The following is a 19,625-nucleotide window of genomic DNA, read 5'->3' as shown; positions in this document are numbered from 1 at the left end:
ATGAATCCACCTAAAAAGAAGCGATTCCACCTAAAAAGGAGGACGCAGACAAGCAGAGCCACTCTCTGGGGTGACTGTAAGTAAGAAGTAAGACTGTAAGTAAGAAGGCAAGCAGGTGGGGGGCTTGCTGAGGGCGGACACATGTTGGTGGGACCCCATTCACCATAATGGACCTATCTCTGCTGAGGAATATTTTGCGCCTACCACTGCCCCCCCCCATTCCAAATTGTGCACTAAGTCTGCTTCAAATGGGTTCTGCATACAGTATTTGAGTGACATGTTTTAATGTGCTATTCATTGAAATAATTGCTTTAATGCAGAATCAGAAAAATGGCTTGTTTGCTCTTTTATCTTTATTTTTTTAACAAATTCCTCGTGGTGGTTCGCAACATGCCAAGAGCAAAGGCGAACCTAGGGGAGTGTGACCGGTTTGGGTGTACCGGGTGCAGAGCTTCTGGGCTGGGGCACCACAACTATGACATCCAGCAGAAGGCAAGAGGCAGGGGGGCTCTGGATTTTGGTGTCAGGCAGGGTGCCACTTGAAATTTGAGATGCCGAGGTCCGCTGCTGCCAAGGGACACAGAAAAACACAAGATCGCAAAATCCCACGTCAAATCCAGCTGCTTAAAGGCAGCATGCTAAAGAAATTTAAATAACCTAAAAGCAGCCCAACCACATCACCTCAAATTGAAATCCTCTATCCTTGCCAGGGACGTAGCCAGGATCAAAATTAGGGGGGGCAAGGGGCAAGGGGTGGGGCCAAGGGGCGGGGGAGGGGCCACAGTGGGGCAAGGAAAGCCATGGTCGTTCAGGGGCGAGGGGGCGCCAGGATCAGCCCGAAATCAGGCTGCCCCGACCCCCTCCTCCCCCTCCGCGATCGCCAGGGCGGGTGGAGGGAAAGCTGGCTTTCCCTCCACCCGCCCCACAGCCAGCCAGGGAGAAGGGAGATGGCACCGGGCGGCGGCGGGCAGCGGGGCAGGCTGGCCACCAGCGGCCCTGCTTCTAGGGGGGGGGAGACTGCCCCCTCCTTCCCCCCTGCCTACGCCCATGATCCTCGCTCTCTCTTGTTTCAAAGGCCAGCTGAAATAAAAAGCTACCCCCCTCTGAATCAGACTGAAAGTTAAAACACAGCAAGTCTTTGGGAGGGAGTGCCATTCAGAGCAGCCTGTGCTGCAAAGGGCCTTCTCCTTGTTGCCATCATTCTACTGTAGTTGGATAGAAAGGGGGGTTAAAGCAGGGTCCCATCTAGAAGATATTGTACAGTGATTGATGGTAAAAGGCTGAACACAGGCCCGGCTCTAGGTGTAGTCCCGGTGGCGCGGGGCGCCAGGGCGCCGGACCAGCAGGCGGGGCGCTGCACGCTGTGAGGGCAGGGGCGCCGGAGCGATCTCCGCGCCTCAGCGCCAGGGCGCCCGACCTGCTTGAGACGGCCCTGGCTGAACAGAAAATGGTGGCACCCAGCAACCTGAAAACATTGCTATGCACTGAATGCTATGCACTGTGGTCTAAACCACAGAGCCTAGGGCTTGCCGATCAGAAGGTTGGCGGTTCGAATCCCCACGATGGGGTGAGCTCCCATTGCTTGGTCCCAGCTCTTGCCCACCTAGCAGTTCAAAAGCATGTCAAAGTGCAAGTAGATAAATAGGTACCACTCCGGTGAGAAGGTAAAATAGCAATTCCGTGCACTGCTCTGGTTTCGCCAAAAGTGGCTTAGTTATGCTGGCCACATGACCCGGAAAAAGTGTCTGCGGACAAATGCTCGGCCAGTAAAGCAAGATGAGCGCCGCAACCCCAGAGTCATTCGCAACTGGACTTAAACTGTCCTTTATGCACTGAATAGAATCCCTATTCAGTGGAAACTTCCAAGCTCCCATTTGATTTGTGGGTCAGCAGACACAGCCTGTGCCTTTCCAAATTTCCCTGCTATTCAGTTTCAGAAAGCTGAACAGCTACGGTGTCAGATGCTATGGATTATGTGGACTGTTCATACTCCCTTTCTTTAGATCTTCCTGAGCACTTAAGGATCATGCCCCTCATCGAAGCTACATCATACATTGCATTGGAAGCCTAGCAGGGCTATGTAGGTATTTCAGGCTTTTAAGGATGCCTATAGAAAGGGAAGGGTCAGAGTTCAGTGGTAGAGAATTCGCTTTACCTGCAGAAGCTGCCAGGTTCAATCCCGGCTGTCTCCAGGTCTGAAACCCTGGAGCTGCTGCCAATCAGTGTAGACAATACTGACACAGTATGAGGCAGCGGCTTCCTGCACTCCTATAAAGGAGCTGCTTACGTGAACATATGGATAAGGCCCAAGAAATAAAATTTATTAGCTAATTTATTCCAAATTGGACAGTGCAAAGAGTCACCCACAAAGCAGAATATGGAGCTTCTCCTGAACAAAAGTGAGGAAGCGATCTCTCACTTGCCAATGTTGACACCAATATATAACTACAACTTGCCATAGATTTTAAAACTGGTGTCACTTTCCAGAGTTTTTGGGTGCACGCACCTGACAAATACATTTTTGTCTTCCGTCCCAGTGGAATAAAGGCAGAGTTCTCTCCTCCTCCACAGTTCTTGATGGGGAAATGGAAGCTTCCGCTGCTTTTGACGAAGCACCTGTCTCTCACACTGCCTTGTGCTTGGGGAAACTGGCTCAGGAAATGTTGTAAGCGGCGTAACCAGGAACTCTCATTGTGCACACAGGGAACAAAATGTCCCTCGTGGCTCTGAACAGGTTAAGCTTCAGCCGCCCCACCCCCAAAAGCCCTTGGGTTATCAGGCAAAGCCTTGTGCGGAGAAATTCCTGGGAAGGGGGCAGAGGAGAAGGGTGGGGAAGGGTTGCTGGAAAAGCAGGAGCAGCCTTGGGGTGGGGAAGGGTGGCAGTGGATTTTAACCCACTCCCCACTCTCCCCCCCCGGACCTTGCCGCTTCCCTTCTGCATCTACCCTGAAAATGCTTGAGCAAGTCCAAACCTTCCTGCGCCACATCCAGGACTTAAAGCGTAAATACCGAACTCCTGCTGCCGCCACTTTCTGCTTTGTAGTCGAAGGACGGGAGGGAAGTAGTTTTACCTTGTAGAAAGTGTGGGGGGGGGGGGTGCGCGCTGCGCAGCGGGGAGAGGAACACTTAAAAGTGATTTAGTCTCTCCTGCCAAAGGGGGGAAAGGGGGCTCTCTACTTATAAGGGTGAGACCGGGGTGTTGGGGGAGGACTTGTGGTTTGTTGTGCGGGAGAGGAAGGAAGGAATTGGGCAGGTTTGGGTGGTTACATATTGTTCAAATTGCAAATGTGTGTGTATAGGTGATATTTATCTGTAAACGAAAGGGAGTCACGACTTCAGCCTTGCGAAAGTCCTTTGGTCTTTCTAGTTCAGGCAAGTCAACTAATTTTCTTTTTTTTGGGGGGGGGTAAAGCTGAAGAGCCAGTGAGGGTGTTATGTGAATCCACCTAAGAATGGAGGATATGCTAGAGTAGAGGCCAGATGAGACTGAAAGCTTTCTTGAGAGGGGAGTTGTGGGCAGGGTGCCCATGGCATTTCTGACTTCTATCATTAAAGCGACATTGTTTAGCAGAACACGGCTTTGATGTGAGCTTGGGTCTCGTCCACTTTCTGTTGGCAAAGTTCGTCAGCATCACCTGTTGTGTAGATGAGAAAGCAGCCGGAACCATCCTGGAGAATCCCTTTAGTGTTTAAAGGTTGTATGAAGTTTGTGCTGAAGACAAGAGAGAGAGAGGCTGTGTCTTAGGTTGTGTGTGTATGTGCATACACTTAAGTGAATTAAGGACACAAAACCAATGGATTTGAGTTACAAGAAAGGAGATATATCAGGTACAGTGGAACCTCGGTTTATGAACACCTCAGTTTACGAATTTTCAGTTTACGAACGCCGCAGACCCACCTGGAACGGATTAATTCACTTTCCATTACTTTCAATGGGAAAGTTCGCTTCAGTTTATGAATGCTTCAGTTTATGAACAGACTTCTGGAACCAATTGTGTTCATAAACCGAGGTAACCACTGTATATCTTTCTGAAAGTAAGAGCTGTTTGACAGTGGAATTGTCTCCCTCAAGAGGTGGGGGACTCTCTTTCCTTGGTGGTTTTTAAGCAGAGGTTGAAAGGCTTTAGCTGAGATTTCTGTATTGCAGGGGGTTGGACTAGATGACCGCCAGGGTCCCTTCCAACTCTGCAACTCTTCAGTTCTATGATTCCATGACATAAGTGTGTCCGCTTGTGAGAGAGCCCCAGCACTGAGTTAAATTTTCTGGTTGTGGCAAGTAAATATTGATTAGAACAACACCCAGGCTAGGGTATGTGGAAAGGGGAAGCACATTTTTGGAACATGCTTGTTTTTGTTTCAAAGGCAGGTCTTGTTCCCAGTATTTTGGGGAGAGAAGAACTACAGGTATGTTCACCTTTCCCCATACTCCACATCCTGTGTGCTCCCACTGCCTGTTTTTGAAGCCACGCACTCATGATGTGAACCACAGTCCATACTAATCCTGTAGTTCCTTGGAAAACACAGCTTTTTAATGCTCTTTTTCCAAAACTAGTTTCCACTGGACTGGAAAACCTAATCCACGTTCATATGGTACTTAAGAATGGCAGGTACGCTTAGTCTACTCTGAGTGGGCAATTTAAGAAAAGAAATAATATTTTTTGTTGTTCCCAAAACACATTTTAACTTTTATCTCCCTATAAAATAGTATTCCAACTATCCTGATTTCTTTCACTTTCCCCCAACCTGCTCTCCCAGGAACTGGACAAGACTGGAGGAAAAGCCTTGTCACTCACCTTCTTTCCACCCCTTTCCCTGCACGGTTGTGGCTGTCATCCCCAGGAGGAGGGGGGGGGCTTTGACCCTTCAAGGACATGCATGCGTAACCTTGCTGGTGCACACAGTATTGCGCAGATTTTTTAAAAAAGGGGAAAAAAGTGTTCAGGCATCAGTGAAGCTGCCAAGTCCCTCTCCTGTTCCTGCCAGTTTCAATGGAGAACAGAGAGTCTGATTGCATCTGGGTCAAGTCACAAGGCAGGGGGAGATCAGCATCCAGAACAGAGAGAGAATCTTCTTCCACACAAGCTCAAGGGGATAAAAAAAAAATCTTTCAGTAGCACCTTAAAGACCAACTAAGTTTTTATTTTGGTATGAGCTTTCGTGTGCATGCACACTTCTTCAGATACACTGAAACAGAATCAACCAGACCTACCATCTCAGGACTCAGTGTATGCCATCAAATGCCAACAGTGCCCTTCAGCTCTCTATATTGGACAAACAGGCCAAACCCTACGCCAAAGGATAAATGGACATAAATCTGACATCAGGAACCACAAGACAGAGAAACCAGTAGGAGAACACTTCAATCTCCCAGGACATTCTATACAAGATCTCAGCTGTTTTATTACAGAAAAAATTCAGAAACATACAAGAAAGAGAAATTGCTGAATTGGGACTCATTACCAAGCTTAAAACCACAGAGCCACCTGGGATGAACAGAGACATCGGATTCTTATCTCATTATGCATGATCTAGCTTTCTTTTGTGCCTCAGCCCTTGTTTTTTTCCCCGCAGGACCAATTGCAGTCATCAGCAGTCGTTAACAGCCATCAACAGGTTCACCACTCCTATCAGCCCATCACCCATTCCCACCCCCACCCTCTGAATATACTTAAGGGTCTGGTTGATTCTGTTTCAGTGTATCTGACGAAGTGTGCATGCACACGAAAGCTCATACCAAAATAAAAACTTAGTTGGTCTTTAAGGTGCTACTGAAGGAATTTTTTTTATTTTGCTTCGACTCAGACCAACACGGCTACCTACCTGTAACAAGCTCAAGGGGATGTAAAGATATTTAAAGTGAGAAAAGTACGATCTGTGAGCTTTGGTGATGCAAGGGAAGATTCCCGAGTGATAATTGAGGTGATTCAAAAATCCATGTATGATTAGCAGCTTTGGGTGAGAAAATTTCTTGGCGGACTAAGACCAGTGTTATTGGGCGGACGCAGTGCAATGCTAAACTATGGAACTCGCTCCCACAAGAGGCAGCGATGGCCACCAACTGGAATGTCTTTAAAATAGGCAGGCTCTTGAAGGAGAGGGCTATCGAAGGCTACTAGCCATGCGAGCTGTATTCTGCCTCCCCTGCCAGAAGCATGATGCCTCTTTATACTACCGTAGTTACTGGGGGGCCGTCCCGTCGGATAAGTGGTCTTGCTTCTAAAGAATTTATTAAGTGAATTCCCTCTCAAACTCCCAGTCTAGCACTCAACTCATGTGGCCATAATCCGAGGGGCAGCTGGGTCATAGCTGCGTTTCTTGGTGAAGGAGGCTCTTTTCTCAAGGCAGTCGTTATTCAGCTGGTGATTTAGCGCTCACTGCTGCTTTGCAGCCTAACCCAAAGTAGGCCCATTGGCGCACCCCACAATTGCCTAACCTTGACTCCTATAGGTTCAGTTGAGGGTCACAAGCAAGAGACTCCAGCCAGGAGATAGAAGCAAAACAGCGGCCTGTAGGCATGATCTTTAGTGTTGCAACAAGACGTTTCCGAGCACAGTTCAAAGTGTTGGTGCTGACCTTTAAAGCCCTAAATGGCCTCCATCCAGTATACCTGAAGGAGCGTCTCCACCCCCATCGTTCTGCCCGGACACTGCGGTCCAGCGCCGAGGGCCTTCTGGCGGTTCCCTCGTTGCGAGAAGCCAAGTTGCAGGGAACCAGGCAGAGGGCCTTCTCGGTGGTGGCGCCTGCCCTGTGGAACGCCCTCCTATCAGATGTCAAAGAGAAAAACAGCTACCAGATTTTTAGAAGACACCTGAAGGCAGCCCTGTTTAGGGAGGCTTTTAATGTTTAATAGATTATTTTATTTCATTTTTCTGTTGGAAGCCGCCCAGAGTGGCTGGGGAAACCCAGCCAGATGGGCGGTGTATAAATAATTATTATTATTATTATTATTATTATTATTATTATTATTATTATTATTATTCCCACTACCATAGAGACGAAGCAACCAGAAGCCCTGAGCAATTGTTACATCCGTATTTTAAAGTTTCCCATAATACACCCCAGGATGCATCATCTAGACATCATAGATATGTGACAGAAAAGGTGTGGCCTCAGGTAGAGCTTGAGATCCAGGCATGCCCCTATCACTCAAAAATATAGACTTTCACACATACCTGAGTCAAGTCAAATACACCCCTTTGTCTTGTCTGGTCTTCATCCCACTATGGGGTGGGTAGGCACTGTGATTGAGGTGGTTGTGATTGAGATGGTCTGACACTCTTGGGGCAGGATACCACCTGCCACGACTCCTTGGGAAGGCCCTGCTGATGTGGGGATTATGGTGGGCTCACTAACCTCCCCTTAGACATCGTTTCCCTGGGTCCCAAATGCCATCGGAACTGAGAAGATCGATACAACGATGTGATTTCTTATGAATTTCTACGAGTTTTCCCATTGAGCCAGTACATAGATACATTTATCGGTGAATTGCTACATTTGGTAATGTGCAGCGAGACTCTTTGTCTTTGCCTCATGCTGTGGAGAGGCAAGGTTCGTGGGAGGAGGTTTCTCACCCCCCCCCTTCCAATTTCCTCCTGGTAACAGCCACACCAGCAGTGCGGTGGCTGAAGAATGAGTCCCCAATGGGGCTAATGGTGTCTCCCAGTTCTGAAAAGTCCAAGTACTGCTCTTCTCAAGAGTAGGAGCCTGCACCTTGACCCATCTGCTCTCTCTCCTCCCAGCCAGCTCCCTGTTGCCCCATCCAGAAGAGGGTCCCTCTCATCAGGAAGATGGCGGGCTCTTAGCACGGCTATCCCACGGCGATGTCGGGGGCATCTTCCGGCAGGCGGGGAGCCGGGTGCGAATGAGGGTCCGGAACCGCAAGGACGTGGGTAAGCAATTGCAGCGGGCGTTTGGGGGAAGGGGGTGGTGAGGGGCATAAAGTGAGGAGCAAAGGAGCCTAGGAAAGGTGAGGAAGGATAGAAAATGGGGGTTGGTGGGAGCATTGCAGAAGCTGGAGGTCTGAGGGAGGAGGAAGGGCAGGCATTGGGGGATTGAAGGAAGGAAGGAAGGAAGGAAGGAAGGAAGGAAGGAAGGAAGGAAGGAAGGAGAGAAAAGGCATTGGAGACTATCTCCTCCTCATGCTGACTCTTTTGATTCACTTCCAGGAGTTTCCAGCGATTTGAACACAGCTGATATCGATGTAGGCGAATGTCCCCGGAGCCCCGCCTACCGCCTCCCCCAGCCCCAGGTATTGAAGGCCCTGGGAAAGGGTAGCTGGGGACCCTGGATGGGGAAGGGGCTGTCTGGGTGCTAGGTTTGAAAGGTGGTCAGAGGTAGGGGGGATGGAACTGGAGCGAAGGGTGAGTCAGGGCTGGCTGGCAAGTCTATGCCCCAGGCAAGGACTGGCCCTGCACCCCTTTTTCCGATGCCACCCTCGAGGCTCTGCACTTACTTCCCTCCCCACTCTAAGGCCTGCTGGCCTCTGCCACTCAGTTTCTTGTGTCTACACTGACCTGTGGGCTCCATTGTCTTTGCCTACCCCACTGTTACCGCCTGTGAGAGATCCAGGATTGGTGGAGCCAGACAGACTTCACTTTGTATAGGGGAAAGGCAGACCTATAAGGTGGTTGTTGGGAAACAGGGGGGAGAGAAATGAGTAAAGGGTGTCACTCAGTCAAGGAGCACATGCCTCCTGGCAGTAGTTATAATAACCACAAATTAATATACATAAGGATGGGGCAGGTCAGATAAACCGAAGTACAGTGGTACCGCGGTTTAAGTACCCAATTGGTTCTGGGGAGCCATTTGCTCCCCGAAAAGTACTTAATCCGAGTGCCTCTTCCACGCATGCGGGAAGCGCTGATAGAGCGCTTCTGCGCATGCACGAACCGCGCAGATCGCTTCTGCGCATGCGTGCGCCATGGAACCCCATGCGCCACGGAACCCGGAAGTAAAATTCTAGTTTGGATTAGGTTTAGTTCACGATGCTGGATGTCACTATAATTCAGGTTCAGTTCTGAGCCAAGTGGGAAGGCACCATAAGGCACCCTGCCTTGCCATTGGCACCTCACAGATAACTGCACTGGTGACTTGCAGGTGTGAATGTACAATTGCGAACCTGGAGGCACCTTCCATCACCTCCTGCATTCATGTGTGAACAGGCCCTTTAAATAGTTTTGAAAACGAACTGGGGAACAGTGGTACCTCGACATCTGAACGACTCAACTTCCGAAGTCAACAAACCCGGAAGTCTTTTCGCCCCGTGCACGTTCTGCGCCTGCGCAGAAGCAAAAAATCATGCTTCGCGCATGCGCAAAACAGGCACTTCGACAACCGAAGACTTCGACTTACGAAGAGCGCCGCGGAATGGATTGCCTTCGTAAGTCGAGGTACCACTGTATTCACACCTGTTGCCCATGCTGACCAAGTGGGAAAAGTCATCATCTAGGGCAGTATTTCTCTTTGAGTATCAGATGAGGGGAGGCAACAAGAAGGGGGATGACTACCACCCTCAGACTGCTCCAGTTGGAGACAGGGATGGGGAAGCTGTGTCCCTGCAGATGTTGCTTAGCTGCAGCTCCCACCATCCCTGACTATTTGCTGTGCTGGCTGGGGCTGATGGACTCTTAACAACATCTGGAGAGCCACAGCTTCCCTGCCCTTGCTGTACCCAATAGCCTGAGCCAATAACTCGGGGCAATCCTTATAACCTGCCTTTGTGGTTTCTCGCTCTCTGCTCTTCAGGAGACTGGCCAATATTCTGTGGAGCTGCTACGAGGACCCAGCGGTTTTGGCTTCAGTTTGAGAGGCGGAAGTGAATATAACATGGACATCTATGTCTTGGCCCTCATGGAGGGCGGACCAGCCCAGCAGTGTGGCAAGATTCAGGTATGTGATGCGGTTTGGGAACACCCAGTACTGCGGTGACGCTGGCGCTGGGCAAGTGCGAACCTGGCTGGTTTCTTGAATGGGAAACCACTTGAAGAGCCTCACCTGGGAAGATGTGATCTGTGAGTCAGGAGGTGGCCAGTTCAAATTTTACCATCGTCCATGAACTTGCTAAGTACTCTTAAGCAAGACACTGATCCTCAACACACATTTGTTTCCATAGATTATCCATAGATAATTATACTGGCCTACCAGACACGCTTTAAAAAGAATACACAAGAATAATGCATGTGGAACATTCTGAACTAACTCTCAAAAAGTGTTACTTTAATGCCACACACTATGATTATCAGGTTCCCCTGAATGGGCACCAATATGTGTGTGTTCTGCCTGGAGCTGTGCATATTCTATTTTCAGCATATTCTACCTTCAGAATTACAATTATTATTACTATTATTATTATTATTATTATTACATATTATTATTATTATTATTATTATTATTATTATTATTATTATTATTCCTCGCCCATCTGGCTGGGCAGCATACAGCACACAGAAAATAGTAAAACATTAGACATTAAAAATTTCCCGCTACAGGGCTGCCTTCAGGTGTCTTCTAAAAGTCAGATAGTTGTTTATTTCCTTGACATCTGATGGGAGGGCGTTCCACAGGGCGGGCGCCACTACCGAGAAGGCCCTTAACCATGCCTATCCAATGTGTGGAAACACATTGTGAAATCTCCAGAACAAAGCAAAACCCAGCCAGCTCTTGGCAGTGATAGTGAGTTTTACACCGTGGCAGGTGAGCGACCAGCTGGTAGAGATCAACGGAGAGCCCACGGCAGGAATGACGCATGCTCAAGCTGTGGAGCACATCCGCAACGGGGGGAGCCGGATACGCCTGGTGCTGAAGAGGGGCAACGGGTTCGTTCCCGATTATGGTACGTCCACAGACCTGGTCCTTTCTGCCTGTCCCGTCCCTCTCTTCCTCCACAGTACAGATAGTCAGCCTCAAGCCAACCCCGCGGTTAATGCAGCACATGAGAAATGATCGCAGGGAATATGGGATGGCCCAGGTGGAAATTTCAGGTGGAAATAGTCTGGCCCGTTTCCCCTGCCCCACCAGCACCTCTTCCCCTGACCCCTAAGGGAGAGGAGGAAAACCAGGGTTAGCTTCTCTGTTGCAAGATAGGGGGCATAACCCAGGGTGATAGGCCTTGTAATGGACTTCTCCCAGTTTCTTTAAAAAAGTATTTGCTGCTTTTCTGAGCAAAGCCTGTCCAAAGGGGCTTACAACAATAAAAAGTATACATACTAAGGACAAAACAGATTTTCAAAACTCCCCACCTTTTCTCTTTGGAGGGTGTCTGCAGAGAGGCAGGTTCTGGGTCTGCAATATTCACCCCCTCTCCTCTTCTTTTTTCTTTCCTGCCCTGCCGTCCTCCGTCCGTCTGACCCACCATACACCACCCTGACCCACCCATGGTGTTGTCTGACTCCCCCCCCCCGTTCTCTGCCTAATCTGTGCCAACCTCACCTTAACCTTTTCTGGTCTGCTTTGCCTTCCTGGTCTGTGATGGCTCCATCCCCCTATTCCCGGTCTGTGCTGGCCTTGTAACTTCCCTGTCACTTCCTCTCTCCCCCCAAGTCTCCATCTGTCTCCGCCCCACAGGGCAGCCGCTGGCCAGTCTGGCTCTCTGCGTGACCAACTCCCCGCGGGGGGAGCCCTGCTTCTGCCTCGTGGGACGGGTCGAACATAAATGGTGGGTGTCCAGCCCCCAGTCGGACCAGCAGAACCACTCAGCCCAGTCCCTTTCTCTCCCATAGTCTCCCAGGGAATCATCCTCAAACAACAAGACCAACAAGAACTCTGCAGCAGGTGGAGCCACTTCTCCTTCTTCCCCTGACTTCCCACCATCACATTAGAACCCTTCCCTAGTCTCCCTGCTCCTGTTTCCCCAGCGTCACCCCAACAGACCCCCCCCCCAAGCCAAGGCTGTGTGTATTCTGCAGTTCTGCACAAGTACAGAAAAGAAGCAGAATTTTGGGATGAGCTGCATAGTGCAGCCACTTCAGACTCCCGGGGCTGAAGACGGACGTACCCTTTTCGTAGCAAGGGGGGCACATGTGCATTCTGTTGAAACATACTTCCATTCTGCAGGGCTGGGTGCTAAAATAGCAGAAGCCAGCCACGAGCAGCACAGCTTGGTTGCTGGTTGTAATGTCACAGAGCCAATCACTTGTTAAATTGCAAGTCTTGGCTGAGTGACACATTATAATTTCTCTTTTAAGAGCAAATTTCTTACCCCTGGGGTTTTGAAGACTGTCTTTAAAGCATGCTAAAAAAAAAAAACCTTAAGAGGCAGATACTTCTATGCCAGGCATCCCCAAACTTTGGCCCTCCAGATGTTTTGGACTACAATTCCCATCATCCCTGACCACTGGTCCTGTTAGCTAGGGATCATGGGAGTTGTAGGCCAAAACATCTGGAGGGCCGCAGTTTGGGGATGCCTGTTCTATGCCCTGCATAGGCCATTGTCATTGACTAGTAGAAGCAGAATAAATTATGCAATCTAAATATTCACGCTTGCATAATTCAGCTTTCACGGTGCAGAATTGTGATTTATTTTTTTGTGTGCCCTGCCCATAGCTACCATTGCCTCTGGTTGCCTCCCCCATTTTCCATTTCTCACTGATTTGTCTGGAATTCCTCCTCCACATTTTAGCACATTGTGAAACATTATAGACCTGTATATGTAATACTGGATTCCTTCCCAAACCTCTTTCCAACTCCAACTTGCTGCACCCACCTAGCTCCTCCCCCCCCCTCTAGAAGCCTCCCTCCAGCCCAGCTAGGACATACACAAACCGCCCAAGTGCCATGTTGCCAAGCTGGCCCGGGGTGGTACCCCAAGGCAGAAGGGAAGCTTGGATAGGATCCTTGCTCTCTAGAAGCCCAAAGGGCAGGAAAGCAGCCTGGGAGATGTGAGGATGCTGCCCAGGGGTCCTTGGAGGGAAGCCACAACAGCTGGACCACTTTAAACTGGTGGGGCAGAGAGGCCTTTTCGGTGAAAAACATTCCAGAGGCAAAGTTCCCATACAGAGCCTAGATCCAATCTGGTGGCCTCAAGGAGCAGTAGACTGAAGAAACCCAAGGGAGCTCTCAGGGATATCCAAGAAAACAACAGAGCTCCCCCCCTCCAAAAAATAAAGCAGCCTTCACCAGTCTTGAGTCCCCATTTGTTGTTAGACTACAAGCCCCATCATCCCCAGCCAGCGTGGCCCCATGGTCAGGGGTGATGGGAGGTGTAGTGCAACAATACCTGGGGACCAAAGGTCAAGGAAGGCTGCCCTAAGGTTTCAGAGATGAGGGATCATATCAGAGTATCCTGAGGGATGTGGATTCCTGGGCAGAATTGGACGCTGGAGCTCCACATCGTGGCTGCAAGGCAGGCTTCCTCAATCTTGGCTCTCCAGATGTTTTGAGACTACATTTCCCATCATCCCTGACCACTGGTCCCACTAGCTAGGGATCATGGGAGCATACCTGCCAAGTTGCTGTCAGAGAAATAAGGGACTGGGCCGGAAATAGCAGACCGGAAGTAGCGCTGCCGCCATTTTGGAACTGGGCGGAGCATGCTCAGAAGTGACTTTTGATGCTGCTTTGCCCAGTTCCAAAATGGCCGCCATGCCAGAAGTCGCACTGCAGCCATTTTGGAACTGGGCAGAGCAGCATCAAAAGTCGCTTCTGAGCATGCTCCGCCCAGTTCCAAAATGGCCGCCGTGCCAGAATAAACCGGGGAAAAACAAAAAAATCCGTTTTTTCAGCTAGGAACAGCTGGAAAAACGGGGATTTCCCGGGGAAAACGGGAGACTTGGCAGCTATGCCTGGGAGTTGTAGGCAAAAAACATCGGGAGGAAGCCTGCTCCAAGGAGTATTTTTAAAATACAGCTGGTGATTATTTTAGGTATCGGAGAGGCAGCCACATTAAACATTCTGTCCTGTCTCCACCCCACCAGGATCTGCCTGCCCTGGCACTACCTGCCTGGCCTTGCCCAGAATGCCAGCATTTTGAAATCAAACCTGGGCAACTTTACCCCCAAGGCAGGGTGTAGCTTGGGATGAGAATTTTTTTCTTTCGTTTCCTTTCTTTTTCAAAACAAAACCAAAAACCCACCCACTCCGTGCAGCCCACCTTGCCTTCTACCAGGCATAAGCAAACTCGGCCCTCCAGATGTTTTGGGACTACAACTCCCATCATCCCTGACCACTGGTCCTGTTAGCTAGGGATGATGGGAGTTGTAGTCCCAAAACATCAGGAGGGCCGACTTTGCCTATGCCTGCCTTATATACCGAGGAAGGATGTCTTCAGGGTCTAATCTCTCCTGTTCTGCCCACCCCTCTTGTTTTTCTCCCCCCAGACCGTGAGTACAGTCAGAGCCCTGCCAGGTTGCAGCAGGCGCCGGAGACCGAGGACAAAGCCAGGCACCGGCACCGGAGAGCAAACCCCCCTGGGGGTCCCCAGTATCTGGGTCAGCCCCCCTGTGACGGGGGCAGCCGGGAGGCATCGCCCAGCAACAAGCAGCGGCAGCAGCTCCAGCTCCCCAAAGCCCGCCAGTCTAGCTGGCCGCACCGCAGCTCCGCCAAGGCTCCAGGGGAGGAAGACGAAGATGGAGAAGGGGGCTGGAGGCCCTTGCGGGAGCAAGGGAAGGGCGTGGAGGGAGGGGGGGACAGCTGCAAGCTCCTCTCCCCCAGGCCGAGCAGGAAGCTGCGCTCAGACCTGGTCCCTGGTCCCTGGCTCGTGCCCAGCAAGGAGCGCCTGTCCCGGGCTCTGTGGGGCGTCTGCATGGGCCAGGGGGAGGAAGAAGAGCAGAAGGGTGACTCGGGGAGAGGGAAAAGCATGGAGGTGAAGAGGCGCAGCTAAACCCAGCACTCTTTGCGGCTCCGCAACGCAGCCGTGTCGGGAACTACTCAGTGCCTGGGGCAATGGCCCTGTCCACCCCCATCCGGACTATGCAATATGATTTTCTTTATTTTCCTTTCCTTTGCCCGCTCCCCATATTCGTACTATGCAATGGCAGCTTCTGTCTTGCGCTCCCTGGCCCCCATTCCCCATCCATACTATGCAATGATTAAACACAAACACAAGCCTCCTTCCCCACCTTCCTTGGGGATTCTGCAAGGCAACCTTCTGTTTTGCTGCTGCTTCCACCGCTCCCAAGGACTGCGGTGGTAACATCCCTTATGCAACCTCCTGCCCTGGGTGGACTATAACCTATTGCAGTGCTACTGAAACTGTGTTGCGAAGATCCCAGGGGGGGCTAGGAGAAGTTTTATCCAGGGAGAAGATCCATAATGGCAGACAGAAAATGGGCTTGCCTGCTGTTGCCCACCCTGCAATGCCTAGCGCCAGAGGAGGGGTGGGGGCCATGTCCCAGGGCATTGGTGGGGACCCTGCAGCCTAATATGGTCAGCCAGGCCTTAGAGGTTGGCCTGCCAGGCTGTGCTGAGTGAACCACACACCCCTTTACCACACCTGACATCATATATATGATGTCAGGCACAGGAAACTTCAAACTATGGCTTACAGTGACAGAAGAAAGCACCAGGTTTTTAAAAGGTCACCTTTTGCCTGCAAAGGCAGGAATCGGAAGTGCGCGTAGGTTACACTCCATATTCTTCCTTTGTGGCCCCTGATCAAAATTAGTCTACTTGCAATGGCATGCTTTCGAACTGCTAGGTTCGAACTGGCAATGGGAGCTCACCCCGTCACGGGGATTTGAACCGCTGACCTTCCGATCAGCAAGTCCAAGAGGCTCAGTGGTTTAGACCACAGCGCCACCCGCGTCCCTTCAAAATTAAGATTACCAGACGTCAGGTGACTGACAGCAGGGTGGAGCTGGCCACTGTCAACGTGGCTGATGGAGGGGGCGTGCCACCTCTGGATCACCTGACACCAGGTGACTGACAGGTGGCTGCTGCGACTGGCCCTCCATCCCCATCCATTTTCCTGCTGCTGTTCTAGGGTTTGCTCTCAATTTGCACAATGCAATGACTGCATCCAACGGGTGTCACTAGTACTTGGCACAAACTGAAGGTGCAACACTGCCATCAACAAGCCCAGAACGTTCTGTGGGAGGCACACTGGAAGTCTGTCAGCAGTTAGTTAATGGGAAAGGGTTCCCCTGAGACTTGATCGTTTGAAAACCGCTGGCCCAATGTTCCATTCACAAAATCCATTGAGACTCGGTAGCAGTGAGAGTGTTGGGGAGCCCAGGGTTCGAATCTCTGGGTGACCTTGGGCAACTCATTATCTTTCAACCTAACCTGTCACTCAGGCTTGCTGTGAGGATAAAATAGCAGAGGATAAAATAGCAGGTATGGTGCTTTGAGCTCCTAGGGTACACCAAATTGCAACAGATCAACGAACAAACCCATTCCACACTGACTCATCTACTAAGGAACCCCTAAGCCCCCTTTTTTTTTGTTTTTTGAAAAGCCCACATGTTTCAGAGGATTCTGTAGAATTACTTTAGACCAGGGCATGCAGTCAGTTACCGCACACAAGCAGAGCACATTTCTGGAACATGCTCAATACTCCTCCCTTGCAGGGAAGTTGAAAATTGGTTGGAGTGGGCAATTCAGGGGGAGCCTCTTCTGCCATGACCGATCTTCTCCCAGAAGACTCACGTGCTTCTGAGGGAACCTCTGGAGCATGATTTGAAAACCACCGTTCTAGTGTCCCTTATCACATCACTTCCCAAGACCGTGCAGTGTGGTCCGTGCCATTCTGCTGCTGAACCACCTCCCCTTCGCTGCCCCTTAGCACAGTTCATTCTCCTCCTCCCCTCAGGCTGTGCAGTCATCCACCAGCCTCACGGACCTTTCCACTCCACTGGTGCCTCAAGCCCCCCCACAAGTGCATGGGCTGGTGATCCCTGCCCAGCCGCTCAGAATGCAATGGTACTCTTCACTCTGCTAGTGCCAACCACAGCGTGCATGAGAGCCCTCATGTGCTAAAACGCAGACTTCGCATGCCATACGGGATGCCTGTGGCTCAGAAGAGCCATGTATTTCTGTGCCATGTGCACACCCCAGACATGCCACCACCCGATGCTACGAAAACGAGTATAATATATAGATTCTTGTTAATTTGCGAAGGAGAATGTGTTGTCCCGGGGGCAAGTTGTTTCAGCTTCTTCTAATCAATCATGGGCACCGTTTGCTCCCACCTGTGAGCATTGTTTGGCCTCCTGTGTTGAAAAGGCACAGCAAACATGGGGTTGTTGTGTTGGTGAAGGATTGCGGGGTAAAGAAGTGAGACAGCACACTCCTAATGTTTTTTTTTTAAAAAAATTGTGGTTTCACATTGCATCTCCTGTTTAGCTCTCAGTTCCTTCTCTGATAATATATCTGCGCAGACACTTTGCAGCATATCCGGAGGTGGTGCTGGCACAATCCTGGGGCACACAGGCAAAAATTGTGTGCCTTGTGTCACCATCCTTTGTCTGGGGAGGGCGGGGGGAAGGTCATACGCATTGCATGCTGTATGCAAAACATGAACTGACATGAAATGTGCATGTCTCCAAAGGGTGCATTTGGATAAACTCTGGGCAGGGCTTCGGCTTTATACAACTGCGGGGTCAGGGATTCACATAAATGGGCACATGTAAGACAAACCCATGGGGATATGCATGTCCAAGGCCATGGCGCACCTAAGAAGCCCAGCCCCATTGCATTCAGGAGGCCTTCAGAGGCCCGGCAGTCAAGCTTGAAACCCACCGTGCAAAGCCCCAGAAGCTATCTTATCATGCAATACTACCACCCACACAATGGGAAAAGGTGCTGGGTCACAATTCTTCCTGGAGGCTGCATCAAAGTATCCTCCTGGTGCATTTATAGGAGTGGGTCATCTCAGAGGTGAGAAGGAAAGGCTCGCTTCACATGCTCAGAAGCATTCTGCAGTCCCAACCCATAGTTTTAAGCAATGCATGACATGGGAGTCTAAGGCTCTATGACCTGCCCTGGTTGAAACCCCACTTAACAAGGACTGAAGTTGATTCTTCTACTGTTACAGATGCGGAAATAGCTGGCTTTTGGCTAACCTGATACAAGAGGGGCCAGGGCTCCTGCGCTTTGAATGATTGTGCAGGTGCCATTTGGGTGGAGGTGGGAATGTCAGTGACACAAGAAATTGCTTTAGATATGTCTGGCAGTGCAGTTATGCCATAGGAAATGTTCTTTTTTAAAAATAAATAAAAAAATCTATAAATTAAAAGATTCTGATTTTGTTTTAAAACTGCTTTTGATTTATTGTCTTTGCTTCCTCAAACTGCATAATCCATGATCGAGGTTCTGAAACCTTTTTAGGGATGGAAAAATCACTGCTTAGGCCTGGTAAACTCCCTGAATGAATCAAGAGCGATAAGAAATTCCCCAATCCAGCTTCAGTCCTGTGTAACAACAACAGTGAAACAGCGAACAGTTTTTATGTTATTATGTTTTAATATACTGTATGTTGGAAGCTGCCCAGAGTGACTGGGGAAACCCAGTCAGATGGGCAGGGTATAAATAATAAGATTATTATTATGGAATAGGACATCCCTATTTTCCTTGGAGAAATGTTGGAGGGTATGTAACTAGGCTTTGGGAAAGCGGTGGGAGGACTCTAGGACCCTGTCATCTCCTTAGAATTATAGAGTTGGAAGAGACCACAAGGGCCGTCCAGTCCAACCCCCTGCTAAGCAGGAAACACCATCAAAGCATTCCTGACAGATGGCTGTCAAGCCTCTGCTTAAAGACCTCCAAAGAAGGAGACTCCACCACACTCCTTGGCAGCAAATTCCATGGTCGAACAGTTCTTACTGCCAGGAAGTTCTTCCTAATGTTTAGGTGGAATCTTCTTTCTTGTAGTTTGAATCCATTGCTCCGTGTCCGCTTCTCTGGAGCAGCAGAAAACAACCTTTCTCCCTCCTCTATATGGCATCCTTTAATATATTTGAACATGGCTATCATATCACCCCTTAACCTTCTCTTCTCTAGGCTAAGCATGCCCAGCTCCTTAAGCCATTCCTCATAAGGCATCATTTCCAGGCCTTTGACTATTTTGGTTGCCCTCCTCTGGACACGTTCCAGCTTGTCAGTCTAAAACTGTGGAGCCCAGAACTGGACACAGTACTCCAGGCGAGGTCTGACCAGAGCAGAATACAGTGGTACTATTACTTCCCTTCCCAGCATCTTAAAAAGCGGAGACATCACCTTGCCGACAAAGGTCCGTATAGTTAAATCTATGGTTTTCCCAGTAGTGATGTATGGAAGTGAGAGCTGGACCATAAAGAAGGCTGATCGCCGAAGAATTGATGCTTTTGAATTGTGGTGCTGGAGGAGACTCTTGAGAGTCCCATGGACTGCAAGAAGATCAAACCTATCCATTCTTAAGGAAATTAGCCCTGAGTGCTCCCTGGAAGGACAGATCGTGAAGCTGAGGCTCCAATACTTTGGCCACCTCATGAGAAGAGAAGAATCCTTGGAAAAGACCCTGATGTTGGGAAAGATTGAGGGCACTAGGAGAAGGGGACGTCAGAGGACAAGATGGTTGGACAGTGTTCTCGAAGCTACGAACATGAGTTTGACCAAACTGCGGGAGGCAGTGCAAGACAGGAGTGCCTGGCGTGCTATGGTCCATGGGGTCACGAAGAGTCGGACACGACTAAACGACTAAACAACAATTACTT

At 50.0% G+C, this 19,625-nt stretch overlaps 1 protein-coding gene across 2 annotated transcripts; it reads left to right on the top strand.

The window, feature by feature from the left end:
* Positions 1–2,784: 2,784 nt before the first annotated feature.
* Positions 2,785–18,169, top strand: MAGIX (MAGI family member, X-linked). 2 transcript variants are annotated; one of them, XM_088658318.1, is made up of 6 exons: positions 2,785–3,001; positions 7,744–7,889; positions 8,166–8,248; positions 9,745–9,888; positions 10,693–10,831; positions 14,313–18,169. In XM_088658318.1, the coding sequence occupies exons 2-6, from the start codon at positions 7,862–7,864 to the stop codon at positions 14,813–14,815; spliced, it is 897 nt and encodes a 298-aa protein (XP_088514444.1). In that variant the 5' UTR covers positions 2,785–3,001; positions 7,744–7,861; the 3' UTR covers positions 14,816–18,169. The 2 variants fall into 2 exon arrangements, with proteins under 2 accessions (XP_088514444.1, XP_088514445.1); XM_088658319.1 differs by having other exon boundaries at positions 2,799–3,001; positions 7,740–7,889.
* The last annotated feature ends 1,456 nt before the right edge of the window (positions 18,170–19,625 follow it).

The sequence above is a fragment of the Zootoca vivipara genome, chromosome 15, assembly GCF_965207765.1.
Source record: "Zootoca vivipara chromosome 15, rZooViv2.hap1.1, whole genome shotgun sequence".
NCBI lineage: Eukaryota > Metazoa > Chordata > Lepidosauria > Squamata > Lacertidae > Zootoca > Zootoca vivipara.
Note: the sequence above shows the minus strand (reverse complement) of the source record. Positions and strands in the feature narration are given on the sequence as shown.

Excerpts from the sequence above, each read along its gene's own strand:
- MAGIX (XM_088658319.1), top strand. The coding sequence starts at position 2,953 with ATGCTTGAGCAAGTCCAAACCTTCCTGCGCCACATCCAGGACTTAAAG. Across the intron at positions 7,890-8,165 it reads CCGGAACCGCAAGGACGTGG|GAGTTTCCAGCGATTTGAAC; the intron begins GTAAGCAATTGC and ends ATTCACTTCCAG. Across the intron at positions 9,889-10,692 it reads AGCAGTGTGGCAAGATTCAG|GTGAGCGACCAGCTGGTAGA; the intron begins GTATGTGATGCG and ends ACACCGTGGCAG.